Here is a 17,237-nt window from a genome sequence, read left to right on the forward strand (position 1 = left end):
TTCGGGCTGCCTCTTGTCCCGGTGGACAAGCCACCAGCAGCGCAATAAAATGACTATGCTTATTTACGTATAAGCTAAACAAGCTATAGCTTAGGGCCCACTCTCTTGGGGGCCTTCAAAAAAATTAAAGGAAAAAAACAAACGATGTACATTTCCAAAATGTAAGATAAAAAAGAAATAGAATAAAACCCACATACAGTAACCGTGTTTTGTGTTGTGTAGCTGAAGAATTGATGCTTTTGAATTATGGTGCTGGAGGAGACTCCTGAGAGTCCCATGGACTGCAAGAAGATCAAACCTATCCATTCTTAAAGAAATCAACCCTGAGTGCTCACTGGAAGGACAGATCCTGAAGGTGAGGCTCCAATACTTTGGCCACCTCATGAGAAGAGAAGACTCCCTGGAAAAGATGGAGGGCACAAGGAGAAGGGGACGACAGAGGACGAGATGATTGAATAGTGTTCTCGAAGCTACCAGCATGAGTTTGACCAAACTGCGGGAGGCAGTGGAAGACAGGAGTGCCTGGCCCGCTCTGGTCCATGGGGTCGCGAAGAGTTGGACATGACTAAACGACTAAACAACAAGAAAAGCCTCCTATTTGTTATCTGCAAAAGGCTTTAGATGCCTATTAGGTCCATAAATTACCATATAGCATATATTGTTGACAAAGGACAGCTGGACATATAAAGGGCCCCATTACCTTCAGTAGCTCAGGGCCTCCATCAAACCTAAATCCGGCCCTGATTAAGAGAGAGAGGAACATCTGCATATGCTAAGCCAAGATACCCATCCATAAAAAACAGGTGCATTTTTTAAAAAAACCATTCAGTGGAACATATCCGTAAGGAATAAAACCGAGTAATGCTGGATTTTTAAATATATCTTTCTCAAAGCTTGGCCACTGTTTGCACCTACCCAGGGGATGTGGAGAGGTGGGACCCTCAGCACTGGCGGCTTTGCTGGGTGGGTTTTACTGAAGTTGGGAAACTTAAATTAGGAAGACCATCTTCCAGGGCAACAGGTGTCACTTTCCAGCTCCACCACCTATTATTGTTTAAATTTGTATGCTGCCTTTTATCCATAAATAAAAACACAGGCTCAGAATTCCTTTCAACACTATCTCAGGGCATAACTGGTACAATGGATTATGGAACCGACAATGTAATACAGCCTGGAGTGGCTGTGGTAACCCAGTCAGATGGGTGGTGTAAATAACAACAACAACAAGGTAAAGGTACCCCTGCCCGTAGGGGCCAGTCTTGGCAGACTCTAGGGTTGTGCGCTCATCTCACTCTAGAGGCCGGGAGCCAGCGCTGTCCGCAGACACTTCTGGGTCATGTGGCCAGCGTGACAAGCTGCATCTGGCGAGCCAGCGCAGCACACGGAACGCCGTTTACCTTCCCGCTAGTAAGTGGTCCCTATTTATCTACTTGCACCCAGGGGTGCTTTCGAACTGCTAGGTTGGCAGGCGCTGGGACCGAGCAACGGGGAGCGCACTCTGCCGCGGGGATTCAAACCGCGACCTTTCGATCGGCAAGTCCTAGGCGCTGAGGCTTTTACCCACAGCGCCACCCGTGCCCCAGCAACAACAATAGGACATCCCTATTTTCATCAGAGAAATGTTGGAGGCTATGATGTTGTATAGAAAATTATAGTGAGCATTGAGAAATCAGCAGCCATCATGCAATGCCAGTAGTGCCCACCAATAGCTGTGGGAACAAGTACAACTTCTGCTTCACAATCTTTGCTTATAATAGAAATCAATAGGTACCGGTATGTTCAGTTCAGGAATAAGTAACTAATGCAAGGAGTCCCCAATTTGGGAACCCATCAGTATTTGATTTTATGTTTGCCTAAGCAGAAATCACCCTTAGTCCAGATTTAATTGTAGCAAGAGCGAGAGACTTCCTTAGACAGCATCTGGTTAATCTTCTAGGTCTTCAGCAGGTAGGGGTATGACTTAACCCACCATCATGCCACCAGCCTAGGCCATCATCATCTGCAGTAATAATAATGTACAGTGGTACCTCGGGTTACATACGCTTCAGGTTACATACGCTTCAGGCTACAGACTCCACTAACCCAGAAATAGTGCTTCAGGTTAAGAACTTTGCTTCAGGATGAGAACAGAAATCGTGCTCTGGCGGCGCAGCAGCAGCAGGAGGCCCCATTAGCTAAAGTGGTGCTTCAGGTTAAGAACAGTTTCAGGTTAAGAACGGACCTCCGGAACGAATTAAGTACTTAACCTGAGGTACCACTGTACACCTATTGGAGGAGATCTCCTTTGAACAAGTCAGTAGCTGAGTAGAAGGCTGCATGGGTAAGTTTTATTACACAGTCCGTGTCACATGTAAAATGAGCTTTAAATGCTAGAGATAAAGCAGGCAAATGGAAAAGGATGCAATTTGGGAACTAGCTATTCTGCCAGTGTTGTGGCCCTGGTCTGACAATTTACTAGGACAAAGGAAGTCATACTGCTAGGCAGCTACTATGCCATTTCCAAGCATATTCAGACCCCATTCAAGACTACCCAAGTGCAGTGATAGAGGGAAGCAGATCTCTTATCTATGGCAGTGTAGTACAAAACTAAAACTAAAAAACCCCCACCCATGGTGGCACACAGAAGTCAAAGTATATTTCTAGGTGGGCAAGTTGTGTCCTACGTGTTAAGTTAGCCAAAAGAAAAATACCCAGTATATTTAGAATCAGATTTGTAAGAGGTGAAAGGGGCCACGAGGGTCATCCAACCCCCTGTAATGCAGGAATCTTTGGCCCAACATGGGGTTCAAACCGAAGACCCTGAGACTGAATCACAGCTCTACAAACTGAGCTATCCCAACATGTTAATGACATGAGTCTAGAAATGGGAGGGGCAAGCTTCTTGTTTGCAGGGTGCTTGCCCCCTGCCCCCACTGGCACCACCCACACAACAAGGTGCCCTGCAAATCCTCCCTTCATTTTGTCATATGCACTATTTTGATGATCATAAGCATCATATTTTATATTAAAATCTGATAAGTGGATAAACTCTTGTGTTATACACAAATTCCCCATATGATTATCCTATTCTTCCACAAAGATTTCACTTCATTTACTTATTAAAATGGAGCTCAACTGATTGCAACTTTTGTTTTGAGTGGATTGTGGTTTTAACATTATGCACTGCCTTGTTATGGGAATCATGAAAAGCCTGCTCTTTTAAGCAGTGCAACCTGTAGTGTATCAATATACAAGCAGAAACATTTTAAAGTGCTTTTGAGAAGATTGTTGTTAGGGATTTCATTCACAGAACATCTAGCCACCCACTTTGCAACAATGTGATTACAACCCAGTAAAAAAGTTTTTCTACACAAGTAGGAGAGAATATGACAAGATCCTGGTGAACCATTTTTTAAACATTTAAAGTCCTTGAGTTACTTGTGATCTCAGATATTTTCAGTGACAACAACTAAAGCCTTCAATATCAGAGTATACAAGAGAATTTTGTTTTTAAAATGTTTTGAATATAAAATGTGAGAACGTGAACATGTCATTTTAACATTTTCTCTGTGTAGCAACAGCCACCTGAAGCAATTTTTTCAGTAATAGTTGAGGGAACTCTACTTTGAAACAAGTTTTATGCAATAGCCCATTAATGTAGGCTATTTATAAATGTACAATGTATAATAATTTATAAATGTATAATGTAGGTCTACATTTATAAATAGAAACACCTTTGTAAAACAGGGCTATGTATTTTGTGAAATTTAGAGTTTCCTTTGAAATGCAGAACGTCTAATACCTATAAACCAAAATATGCATTTTGTCAAATACTGATGAAGAAACTGATTTCTTTTCACATGAATATCACTGGCATAAAGAGTTGTATAAAAGTTGTAACTCATGAATTCCACGAAAATACTTTTCAGCAACATATTCAGTGTATATGTGTGTATGTTTAATAAAATTCCTTTTAAAAGATTCCAACATTCATAACATCCTGTTATAAACTAAGAATTTAAACTTAAAATTGATTTGGTAGTTTCACAACTGAGCCTCATTTCAGTTGGCAATATCATTTTCAAATGCTACTTTTCTGTAGCAGAAACTAATTCTTGCAGTTAGAAGAGATTTCAAAACACATGTAGAGCTATTGCACAAAACAGGCTTCCTCAGTCACTCTAATAGAGATAGCAGTTCTACATGCACCAAATATATCTGTAGTAATGGCCAGGAAAGCAAACATTACAATTCTATGCATCTTAGCACAGACAGCACTCTGGGTTAGGGTGAATATTTATCACACTGGTTGATTTTGGCATCTGTGGGCTAGTTTTGTTTGTTTCCTAACCAATAGCAACATTACAAAGTTAGCACTACTCATGCACACCATAAATTAAATATTTCCAGCAGGAATTTTCATTTTAAACCTGTAAATTGAATTTAAGAGGTATAAAGTATAAACACACAAAACTCTAGGATACTTCTCTCTTGCTTTTTGATTTTCTTTGATTTTACTATGAATGATTTAGGCTTACAAAAATTACAGTATACGAGACTGATAGCATCCCATATTTTGTACAAGCTAAATAATTTCGATATACAAAGCTTCTGCTTTTATTACAACAACAATGTACAACCAATGTTTATTTACAATGCAAAAAAGTATATAAACCACAATTTAAACATTCTGCTACTGGCAGCTGTTATATTTCAGGAGGTAGCCTTAATTAACAAAATGCACTGAAGCCATGTTTCCCATCATGTGTTCTATCAAATAATTTACAATACAAAGAAAAGACTTTTTATGCACATTATGTACAGTTTAATTTTCCTAACTGCAATCTAGTTTTAATCATTTAGTAAAAATTATGCCAGAATTACTGGTATGGCAATGGAATTGCGATCAACTTAACATTTTCTTCCAAAATATGTAAGATTTAGTTTGATTATGCATTCATATTATGCTGCTCAGACTTCAGTTTAAGGGCATATATCAAGGATTGCTCCTTATAATTATGAAACGATCAGGGTCTCACATCTAAAGATGCAATTATTCAACTTGCCATGCCCCTCCCCCACTTTAATGCAAGACAATCCATTTCCACATTACTGTAAAATAGCATCAAAGCAGAAATTCCTAGCATTGTGGGACTCCTTACATGCCTTGTTTCGAAGTTTGTGAACATCCCAATCTTTTACTCCAAATAACATTATTATTATTAATATTATTGCAAAGTACTATGTACTATGATTTCACCCCAAACAACATTTCCCTTCCTGAAGAGCATGTTCATTTCTACCTCTCAGTGGCTGTTCATGTCACACATTTTTTACTCTCTCGAGACACATGGCACAATCCCAAAACTGAGGTTCTCTCAGGTGATAGTGGTTATCATGTTGTCTTCTATGTCAAAAATGCTATGGGTGTGCATTAGGCAACCCCCAATTATGTATGTAGACTATTCCGCAACTTTTGATAAGTGCTATATTCACCCTAGAGGTTGTAAGATCAGAGCAATGGCAAAAGCAACCTCTGAACAGAGTTTTGCTCAGGGGATGCTCCTGACAGCATTTGGGGCAACAGGTGTATGGAGGGGGTGACTTTTGCCAATTCCCCCCATCCCCCTGCAATACCTTCCACAGTAGTGCCAAGGGTTAGGGGATCCTTCAGAATAGTGTGGAAGCTGGCACTGGGGGCTTCAGGTGGAGGAGACAAATCTGCCGTTACCAGTGGGCCACTTGGATAAAAAACTGCCTGTGTATGCAAGCAGCCTTTCTATCTGTGGACAGTGAAGTCTGGATCTAGCCCTTTGAGACTACACAGCACAAATTTGGCAAAACACATGTTGACGTTTGTCCAGCATGCAAAAGCCCAAAGTTCTCATTTGCTATCAAGCAGTATCTGAGCTGAAAGGCTATTCAACCAAACTGTTCAGATTCTGTTAAGAGGGGTTTAAAGTATTCTACTGAAATAAACGTTTTCATTCCAGACAAAGTTAGCTACAGGTTAAATAATGAAAACATAGCATGTTTTTCCCGTATTTGTCTCACAGTTGCATTTGGGAAGAGTACTCTCTTCTTTTGGCCCTGCAGTAAAATGTCCTGAGATTCAGTCAGAAATGCTATACAAAAGTTAGCAACATTTTTTCCCTTGTTATAATAAAGTCACATTTAAAAATATTTGTGTGTGTGTTAACTGCTTTCTGTTGTATTGTGCTTAATTAGAAAAGTTGGCAGAATTCACAACAAGAGCAGTAAGTTACAATTGGATAACAACATGGAAAAATAGCCTAAGAATGTAATACATAATTGCTTGGAAAAAAGAGTAAAAAACAATGGGATTATAAATTTTGGTTTTCCAATTATTTACATTAAGAGCAACAGCTCTTATTTAAAATACATTGTTCAAGACATTCACTGCCTACATCCCTTGTTTTTAACTAACATCAGGTGATGGTTATAAAAGTGCTTCCAGGTAAAAGGTCAGAACAGCCATGGTCTTTGAAGCATCACACTTCCTCCTCTTTAATCACATGCTTTGTAGTAAAGTCTTTCAGTCTTTAATCCTTGGGATGTTGTAGGCGTAACGAACCAATGGGAAACCTCTGCTTTGATAAAAACAGGCACGTCCACAGGCCTGTACTTGATCTGAACTGTCAGACACAAAAGAGTCCTCTTCATCAGCGTAATCAGAATGAGCAGACTGGGTACCACAATCTGACCAATAGCCATCTGGCCTTTGGCAAGGCACTACTGTCAGAGCTGGACAACTGTGGGATTTTATTAAGTGTTTACATGGCACAGGCTTTGATATAAGTAGTGATTCACAACATTCACACATGGTAAGGTTGCCCTGCAGATGTGTGTACATGCCACAGTCATAGTAAAAATCCTGCGCCCCACAGCCACCTTGAGTATTGACAGCAACTGTTCCAGTCCCACTTTTCTTGGTGATGTGCCATCTCAGTAATTTCCAATCTTCTTTAAATTTGGGATTGAAGAAGATGTACAAAACTGGATTCAAACAAGCAGGTAATGGGAAAAATATTAGAGTGACAGACTTCATGATTTCAGGGCTAATAGAAATTGCAGTGATGAGCGGAGCAAAGGAGAAAAACGCAACCGGGCAAAAAAAGATGCAGTTGGTGAAGATTAGCCAAGCAACATGTTTAATCATGCTAGCCTGTGAGTTCTCAGAGAGGTCTTCCTTTTCCAAGTTGCAGTAAAGTTTTATATAAATAATAGCCATGAGCAAAAAGGCTAATGAGTTTAGGAGCACTAATGTAACGGTGAACCCTAGGGAAGGAGTTTCTCCAGTGGGAAAGGGCAGGCAGAGAGGTGATGCAGAATACTCTCCCTTGTGGAAAAGTGGTAAGCATCCTGCTACAAGTGCACACAGGAAAGCAAAAATAGCTGCAATTCGAAATTGTTTCTGATTATTGCTTTTACCCTTTTTAATTATTTCCTTTGCAGATAAGCTCCGCTCAATGGTTGCTAGCATCAGGAAAAAAATGGCACTTTCTGAAGAGAAGATGGCCAGAAACCCAGCAACTTTACAGCCACTGCCAGTTTCCCACCAGATACCAAATTCAGCAAACCTTCCCCAAGAAACTGCATCCAGGAAAGTTAATATGCCAGTGTAGACCCCCATAAATAAGTTAGAGACAGAAATCAAGCCTATGAATAGTTTGGAGGAAGGCAGTGAAGTACAAGGAGCAAATATAGTTAACATGGCAAGCATGTTGAAGAACAAGGCAACCAAAAAAATAAACCAGACTGTAAGACGGATCATCCAGCTTCCTAGTAAGTATTCACAGGGCTTGAAAGCACCTTAAAAAAAGCAAAGAAAAAATATGGTGAGAAATACCAGATTGACAGTGCTAACATATTTGAACACTATTGTAAGATAAGCATTAGTTAGAATCATAATCATAGAATTGTTGAGTTTGAAGGGACTCCAAGGGTCATGTAGTCCAATCCCCTGCAATGCAGAAATCTCAACTTCTTGCAGAAATCTCAATGCAGAAATCTCAACCTCTCCATGACAGATGGCCACCCAACTTCTTAAAAACCTCCAAGGAACAGTCCACTACATCTCATGGGAGTCTGTTCCACTGTCAAACAGCTCATACTGCTAAAAAGTCTATCATGATAATTAATCGGAATCTCTTTTCTTGCAACTTGAATCCATTGGTTTGAGTCCTACCCTCCAGAGCAGGAGAAAACAAGCTTGGCTCCACCCTCCATGTGACAGCCCTTTAGATATTTGAAGATGGTGATCATACCTCCTCTCAGTCTCCTCTGATCCTGCTTAAACATACCCAATTCCCTCAACTTTTCCTCATAAGGCCTGGTTTCCAGACCCCTGATCATCTTGGTTGCTCTCCACTGCACACGTTCCAGCTTATCAATATCCTCCTTAAATTATGGTGCCCACAACTGGACACAGTACTCTAGTTGTGGTCTGACCAAGGCAGAATATTTCTACAAAAGTGCCTCAATTTAAACAAGCATAATTGGTGTTAAAATCATAAGATAAAACCACAAAACAATAAATAATAACACAGCAGTGCACAACAGCAGTGTACAACACAAGAGGAGGAAGATCTTTTCTGAATTATTTCACCACAATTAATAGACTGTTTACCAGACTGGTGAATTCTGTCTACCTTTAATGCAAACATTCAGATGATAAATTTAAGGTAGGGAACAGTCCAGTTACCTGTTGTGGGGGTACAGTGAATTATTGTCTGACCAAGTTCCTCATTCTTATCGCTGCTTAAGTAATCTGCTTCCGGTGCACCTTGATTAAAGAGGCAGATGATTAGGCCTAGAGAAATAGTAAAACAGGAAACCACTGGGTGGTTCTTAGACTCTTAAAAATACATTCCTGTAATTGACACTTTTGCTTCATATTAAATTAAAATATCTTAAGTCTACTTGAGGGTGGGGAGAAAGCCTGCAAAATCCTCTTAGATGGCACTCCAAATTCTCATTAAGTTATGTAATGGATTCTTCCCCATAGTTTGAAGCACAGAAGATCATGGCATGACTGAGCAGTTTTGTGTTTGTGCTTTGGTGCTGGGAGTGGAGTAAAGAAGTATCACACTCATACACACCCAAATTGTGGCAGGCAAGATGTGATGATTGGATAAACCATGCTGATCCCCATCAGCCTTGAAGACTGGAGCGGGTTGAAAGCTCCCTGTGAGAATTGTGCAAACTGAAATACTACATATTCCCCTTAGCAGCATTAAATCCCACTAAAATTTGAACCATTTTCACACACTATTACTATATCGAGGACTCACCTCGCTCATGTGCAACTGAATCTTGGTGACTGGAATCTTCTGTGTTAGCATTTAAATAAGAGTCACAGCCCCAGAAAGCACAGCATTGGTAAGCATATGGAACAGAAAGAGATCTGAAAATACAAGCAGGAATTCTTAATTGACATTTGTTTTTCTTTATAAAACAACATCATCTCCCAGAGCTAGAGAATGCTTTCCTTTTCAAAATACCTTCTAAGGAAGATGAGCTTCAGATTAAAGCTAATTATAAGATTTCCTGAAGAATACGTTTTATATTAGAGAGAGAGAGATTATGAAAGTTCCAGCTATAGTACTGTAGAATTCCTTTTCTATATGAGCTCTGATCTAAGAAGTTTCTCTGGTTGTAGTCCAACATTATGTTAAAATGTTGTCATCTTAAGGCAAGCAAGATGTTACAAGCGATCGTGCTATTACCTGTGCATGCTGAAATGAACATTCATAAAGCTGCCTGGAGAGCAACACTGTTGCGCAAGTGAATTCCCAGGCAAACACAGCACTAAGCACACGCCTGTCATCCTCACTGTTAATTTTGTTTATATGAAATCCTTCTGGCTTGCCTGTCTGGATTTCCTGCATTGCCCCTGTCTCTCATCCAACTTAAGGATGTGCCAGAAAGATTCATGTATCTAGATGAAGGGTCCTGACATATTTTAAAAAGTTGCTTGCAACTATAAAGTTAATGCCAAATAAAAATAGAAACTACCGTATTTTTCGCTCTATAACACGCACCTGACCATAACACACACATCGTTTTTAGAGGAGTAAAACAAGGGAAAAACATTCTGAATGAAACAGTGGATGTATAATTTTTGTGCTTCATGCTGTGGCCACAGACATGTGATCTGATGGTGAATTTGGGGTGACCCAATGCAAAAATCCTGAGAATCCCTGTGGATCCATGCTTTGTAACCACGTTTTTGCACCATTGCAGCCCCAGGCAACAGTGGGTGTGTGATTTTTGGGGGGCAGGCTGTAGCCATGGACATGCTATGTGTTCTGATGGTGAATTTGGGGTGACCCAATGCAAAGATCCTGAGGATCCATGTGGATCCATGTTTTGTAACCACGTTTTTGCACCATTGCAGCCCCAGGCAACAGTGGGTGCGTGATTTTGGGGGGGGCAGGCTGTAGCCATGGACATGCTATGTGATCTGATGGTGAATTTGGGGTGACCCAATGCAAAGATCCTGAGGATCCATGTGGATCCATGCTTTTTAACCACATTTTAAGTGGGGAGGGAAGGAAAAACACAGAACAGACAAGGAGCACGAGAGGGGTGTGCAGAGAAGCAGCTGGCTAAGAATGCAGGAGAGGGGTATAACGGGAGGGAGGAAAGGAAGGCAAAAGTTTTCCCTCACCTACCCACCCAAGCCAGCCAGCTAGCGCTCTCTCTCTCTCTCTCTCTCTCTCTCTCTCTCTCCCTCTCCCTCTCCCTCTCCCTCTCTCCCTCCTGCATGTTACACTCTGCTTTCCCCTCTGCTTGCCTGGAGGGGAGGGGCTTTCCCTGCTCTTTGTTCCGTTTCAGCAAACACAGCAAGGAAACAGAGATGAGTGGGCAGTAAGACCCTGAGGCGGAATGCAGGAAAGCAGCCGCTTCCTCTTTTCAGGTTTCCCTTCTCCGAGACGCCCGATTTGATTTTTGCCTGATTTTTTTTTGCCTCCCCTCGCGCCATTTGGCTCCAGGGACGACATATTCGCTCAGTAACACGCACAGACATTTCCCCTTCCTTTTTAGGAGAAAAAATCTCTGTGTTATAGAGGGAAAAATACGGTAATTAAAATATTAAAAATATTGCCACTAAAGCTATACCACCATAAAACTATAAAACTGCTATTGATGGGGTGCTGGGGAGATACTAGATCAGCTTAAGAGCATGTGCCTTGCTCTCAGAATGCCTGCTAGCATTCAGTAATTTTCAGAAGATGTGGAAAAACCAAGCCTGGTAGACTTCTCTGATAAGGGACTTCTAAAATGAGGGTATAACTACCAAGAATTCTCCTCATCTCTACCAACCTAACTTCAGTCAAGGAAGAACTAAGAGCAATATCTATTCTGATTATAGAAGCGTGCATGCACACGAAAGCTTATACCCTGAACAAACTTAGTTGGTCTCTAAGGTGCTACTGGATAATTTTTTAATTTATTTATTCTGATTATCTTCATTTTTTAAGTCTATACATACATTGTAGTGCGTGTGTGTGTGTGTGTGTGTGTGTGCGCATATGTGTATTGCTTTTATGTATAATTTTACAATTTTTAATTGACACCATTACTCCCCTTGTAAACTATCGTTGTTGTTTTTTCTGGTCTATGACCGTAATAAATTAATTCATTCATAGTAGGCTGGTACACAGGCTGCTTGCCATAGTACACCAAGCAGAAACAACGGGCTTTGAAACTACTTCCTTTATTTGACAAATATAATGTAACCTCATCACATCCAATAATTGTGCTTACATCCACAAATCTATGGTGTGCAAATGTCAATGTTCAATATTTACAGCCAGCCATTCTTCTAAAATACTAGAACAAAAAGTTTTTTTAAAAAAAACAGAGGCATGAAAAAGGGTGTAAAGGAATAAAGAGCAGCTGAAGAGATTTTTTAGAAAACAGTATTTTTTTCTGTAAAGCAATGATGGGCAATTCGTTTTGATGAACGTCTGAAGAGGTGGATAGGCCCAGTGTAGATTTGTTCTATTGTAGCTTGCAGTAGAGCTTCCTATAATGGCAAATTGGACAAAAATCTTTGCTCCAGGTGAGCACTGAATTTAGTCATCATATATAAGCCATAGTTTTCTATGTGGAAGTTAAATGTATTTGGTTTACCGCACAGCCCTATTAATGAGAAATGCAAGAGCAACCGCCAGCTGGATTGACTTTATTTTGGGGCAGTAAGATAAATCCAGGGTGTATTGACCCAGTTACTGACTTACCTGAGTTTTACAAAGTCCTTTGCCACCAAAGCTTCTTTCAGTTCTGTATTGCCTACAAGTTTAAGCTGGTTTAACCCAGCCAGGCCTCCAGTTGGAAATGAAGTCAATGCATTGAAACTTAAATCTCTAAAAGGATGACAGAAAAACCAAGTGTGAGGGGAAAATAGACCACATTAATTTTAAATACTTGCAAATCTAAAATTAAAAAGATATCTAGCCATTTTGCTCGCTGGATGAGTGGAACACTCTGCTTCTGGATCTCTAAGTAGTATTGTACAATCAATATTCCCTTCCTCCAAAAATAACCTTAGGGTATCATAAGTGATGATAGCCCATAACAATCCTGAGAAGCAAGTTCAACTGAGAGATGATGAGAGGAGCAGAGGCAATGTGATATAGCGCTTAGAGTGTTGGACTATGACCTGGGAGACTAGGGTTCAAAATCCTACAGTCTCCTAAGCCTACCCTACTCTTTGTGGGTGTTGTGAAAATAGACTGAGGAGGAGAAAAGTACAGCACCTTGAGGTCCTTGGAGGAAAGGTTGGATATAAATGTTCTAGTAATAAAAAAAATGGAGATCTGCCCAAGGTCACCCAGTAAGATTCATGTCTGAGCAGGAAATTGAACCTGGGTCTCCTCCTTTGAGATACCATGCTCTTCCCTTTGTTGCACCTTTTTCTAGATTTTCCAAATGTCAACAGAAATTCACCCAGCCATCACCATCTTCAGATAAATCTGGAAGCTGGCTTTTAAATATCTATTATCTTCCTATGCAGCTATTTCAAAAGGGAATGGCTGTTATAGGCCAAGCCAAGTTGCCAGCCTAGCAAAGCACAGCTGCCCGATGGGGGCATTTGTCTAGATGCAGTAGTCACTAAACAGAAGACAGAAAAACCAGGAGTAGCAGCATAAGGGGAGGGGCACGACAGAAGTAAATTAAGCATGATGTGGAGGCAGACATGTTTCTCCCTTCTCATAATACTGAAACTTGGGTCACCCAATGAAGAATATCATCCTGAAACTCCCACCAGACAAAATGAAGTATTTCTCATAGCAAATAATTTATGGAATTTGCTGCCAGAAGATATTGTGATGGCCACCAGCTTCAACTGCTTGAAATGGAGATTAGACAAATTCATGGAAAGGTCCATCAGTTGCTATTATTCAAGATGGTATGTACAACTTCTTGTTTCAACAACTTTGTGGCCCTGAAAACCAGCTGATGGGAGAAAGCAGCAACAGGGGAGGGATATTGCCTTCATGCTCAGCTTGTCAGCTTCCCAGAGGCATCTGGTAAGCAACATTAGGAAAGAGGGTGCAGGACCTTTTAGTCTGATGCAGCAGGGCTCTCCTTCCGGTCTCATGCACACAAGAGTCACAGAAATGCTCTTCATTTCTCCAGGTTGCTAAAAATGTGAATGCATGCTAATATTTGTATAAAACTCCACTATAAATCATATTCTGCTTGGTTGTTCCATATGCAAAGTCAAGATATTGAATGACTTTGGAAGTTCCCTGGAAATGACTCACTTACTGTTTTTTTGTTTTTTTGTGTGTGTGTGTTTTGCAAATACGGGAGCCGCATACAAAGGGGATCAAGAAGAGAGAGAAGACCAAAATTACTCTAAGTTTCACAGGCTGAGTGGCATTCTTTTTACACCAACACACATCAAGCTGTGATGTGAGTAGCTGGTTTTTTTGTATGCTGCAGGAACATGGTACTTTTTGCTCTTTCAGGATGCCAGCTGAATGAGGGTTTAAGGCATTATGGGAAATAGAAGTGGATATTTTCGAGAAGGAGAAATGGTACTTGCACTGTTCTGAAAATGGTCTACTTACAGGTTGGTAATAGCACCCAGCATAGTAAATGCTTCCTTGTCAATTCGGTGGATCAAATTTCTGCTGAGATCACTGCAATTTAAAGAGGTGCTATTGTGTTAGTGATTTATACTGACATGCCTAAATGGCTATTGTTTGCACTTCAGTGATTACTTTGTGTTTCAGGTCATACTAAATTTCTAACAAACATAAATAACTTGCAACTTAACTGTATTTTACAATGTCATAATGACCAATTTTCTTGACACAGTTCTCTTAAGGGCATTTTATTCACTGGAAAACTGAGAAACAAGGTTTGGTGGACCATGGCCTTCCAGTATGGCACTATGAAGGTCTACTTGCTCTCTTTTCTCCAAGTGCCAGCACAAGCTACCTAAATTTGACTTCAGATGACTCCATGTCATTACTTCTCTTACCTGGGACAAATCCTTGACACTGATAACCTAACATGATTCTGTCTTCTGAGATATTAGCTCCCCCTCCCAGTTTGGCATGACCTATTGGATTAAGATCTGTCACAGAGCCCCCCCCCCCCCACTTTCAGGACCTATACTTTATGTGAAGATGTGGGAGAGGGCCCTTTGCAATTCATTTTGCTGCCTAATACTGTGATTACCTTATTGTTTTAAGATTAGTATTGCTTGTTTATTGTTTTAGGTTTGTTATTCTGTGTAATGAATGGGGCATATCCACTTTGCAATATAGCATCTGTCCTTCCTAAACAGTGATCCACTTCTGTGTTCTCTAATCAAAAACTTGCAGTATCTTATCTAAGCAAGCTTTCACCCCAGTGATCTTTGCAAGTCCTACAGCACCCACTTCCTGGCCACTGTCCTGCCATCAATACTGCAGTCTCCTTCTCCCCCAATTTTCTAGGTTGAATTTAAACCAATACACCCACGTAACAATTAACATAAATTTTATAAAGTTTGTTTTGGTATGTAACTGCCACATATGCAACATGCATTCAAAGTGGCTTACAATATAACGGATGAAATACTAATCTCATTCTAATTTATTTTTAAGGGGAAATAAACCATGGCACTTATGTGAGCTCAGAACTAGAAGTGGATAAAACCCATCTGAAGGCTGCCTCCTGTCTATGGTGACATTTCAGCAAACCATCTGGCTTTACTGATTTGTGGATGTGGTTTTAAATTGGAGGAGAAAGGAGTGCATATGTGTGGGAGATGCCTAAATTAAGCATTGGGACAGGAGGGACAAAATAAATGAAACATTTTGAGGAGTGCTGGATTGGCTGGGCTGAGAGCTATTTTACAAATGATTGCCTTGCTGTGGTTAACTGTATGTTGACTACCAACATTGAATACCACTGTTAGTTTCCAACACTTCACTTAAAATAAAAGCATTTGGAAAGAGAATAGACTCACAGGGTACGTAGAGAAGTCAGCCCCTGGAATATATCGTCTTTGATTTCTTCAATTTGATTATGCTGCAAAGATCTGAAATATGGAAATTAGAGGAGGATTTTCACCAAAAGGCAGCACAGTCATGACACTGCATTCTATCCTGACAGGAACAACCCCCACTTTTAACTTATTAACCTCAAATTATTAATGAATGATTAAGTGAAAGACACTGTGGAAGACCGAAAGAAAGGCAGGAGGGGAAAAAAGAAACAGAAGGAGTTCAAGGAAGAGAGCATAAAGCAAGATACAAGGTGAAAGCCTAATTTAGCAACACAGTAATAGCATGAAGTGGACTTGGAGCTTATTGCAAAACCACACTAGTTAGACTTCAACTGGAATCCTGTCTCCTGCTCAGGCTTGAAGAAGTAGGTAGACAAATTGAAGGCTTGAAGAAGTAGGTAGACAAATTGAATGGGTTCAGAGGAAATCAATGAAGACAGGTAACAATACAAGTTCTGTGAGGTTGGTTGTTTTTTTTAAGCACCTCCATAAAGGGTAAAGATTTATTCTCTGCTTCTGCAGAGGGCAGAACTACATCCAACAGCTTAAGTTTCAAGAGGACAGATTTGGTGCTAAGAGTAGTTTGACAATGGAAACAATTTTACATAGAGGGTTGGTGGGCTCTCTGTTACTGGAGATCTTCAAACAGAGCTTGGACATTTGTTGGGGATCATTGAGCTCTGGATTTTGTGCATCAGGTAGGGCATTTATATTATATGTCCTACAAGGCACAAGATGAAGGGGCCTTAACAGTTGCTTAAAACACACACACACCACCCAGACACAAGTTGAAAACTGAATAAAGGCCAAGGTCTAGAAGCCACTGGGGCAAATAGAGAGCGAGGAGGAAGCAAGAATGACAAAAGAGAAGTAGAAATGCACCAAAAGGCAATGAAGTAATGAGAGGACTTAACATCTATCACCACTTTGTACACTTCCCACTCTGGTCACAAAACATTAACTTAGGACGAAAACAAGGAATGCCTGTTTTGAAATACTGCCCTCTTGCTATCAGTTGTAGACAAACTATAGAGTTTCATTTTTGGTGGCACAGATTCAGGCGCGGGGGGTGGGGGTGGGAAGAGAAAATCAGATTAGACTGGGAGTGCTCTATACTCACATTTCTTCCAGGGAACTGCAACCTTTAAAACTTGGAAGTTGTTTTATGTTGTTATAAGATAAATCCCTTGTAAAGGAAACAAAAGGAAAATGTTACCTTTATCATTTTATATGAAGGTATACTGCTTCTAATTCAGGGTCACAAATATATGGTCAATCTTCCTCTCCCAACATTCTTATAACAATCTATTTCCCCACTAGCTGCTTTCCAAAGAAAGTGGACTGCCTTCTCTAAAGTTTTTCGAACAACTTCAGCTTAAAAGATAGTATAGATGTGGGATGTGATTAGGAAGTTTACAAAAGCAATTGAAACTAAAGTCTCAAATTCATAAGGGCTGCAGTCATCATTAGTCAACTCTCCAGGAGCTGCGTATCAGTAGTGGGTTTAGCCACTCCACACTCTTGCATTCACACACACCATATACACATGCACAGGCATGAGCTGATGTCTGCAGATCAGCAGTGAAGGATTATTGCTCCCTCCTTTTTTAACAGAGGCTCAAACTGATGAGCGGGGGGGGGGGGGGCATTTGCATCCCTAAGAGGATGCAGCAACACACAGACCAGGGAGTTAGCAAGTCTCTACAAGAGCCTGCCCATT

The 17,237-nt window shown here is 40.5% G+C and overlaps 1 protein-coding gene across 1 annotated transcript in view; it reads right to left on the reverse strand.

Moving 5' to 3' along the window:
* Window positions 1-4,470: 4,470 nt before the first annotated feature.
* LGR4 (leucine rich repeat containing G protein-coupled receptor 4) overlaps window positions 4,471-17,237 on the reverse strand; it is an 89,651-nt gene continuing 76,884 nt past the window's right edge. Inside the window, exons 12-18 of the mRNA XM_083749968.1 lie at window positions 16,638-16,703; window positions 15,479-15,550; window positions 14,088-14,159; window positions 12,249-12,374; window positions 9,294-9,406; window positions 8,705-8,785; window positions 4,471-7,812 (exon numbers count right to left, since the gene is read on the reverse strand). Coding sequence (XP_083606094.1) covers window positions 6,536-7,812; window positions 8,705-8,785; window positions 9,294-9,406; window positions 12,249-12,374; window positions 14,088-14,159; window positions 15,479-15,550; window positions 16,638-16,703 — 1,807 coding nt within the window. The 3' untranslated portion in view covers window positions 4,471-6,535. The remainder of the gene's footprint in view (window positions 7,813-8,704; window positions 8,786-9,293; window positions 9,407-12,248; window positions 12,375-14,087; window positions 14,160-15,478; window positions 15,551-16,637; window positions 16,704-17,237) is intronic.

The sequence above is a fragment of the Podarcis gaigeae genome (assembly GCF_964106915.1).
Source record: "Podarcis gaigeae genome assembly, chromosome: 1".
NCBI classification, from domain to species: Eukaryota; Metazoa; Chordata; class Lepidosauria; order Squamata; family Lacertidae; genus Podarcis; species Podarcis gaigeae.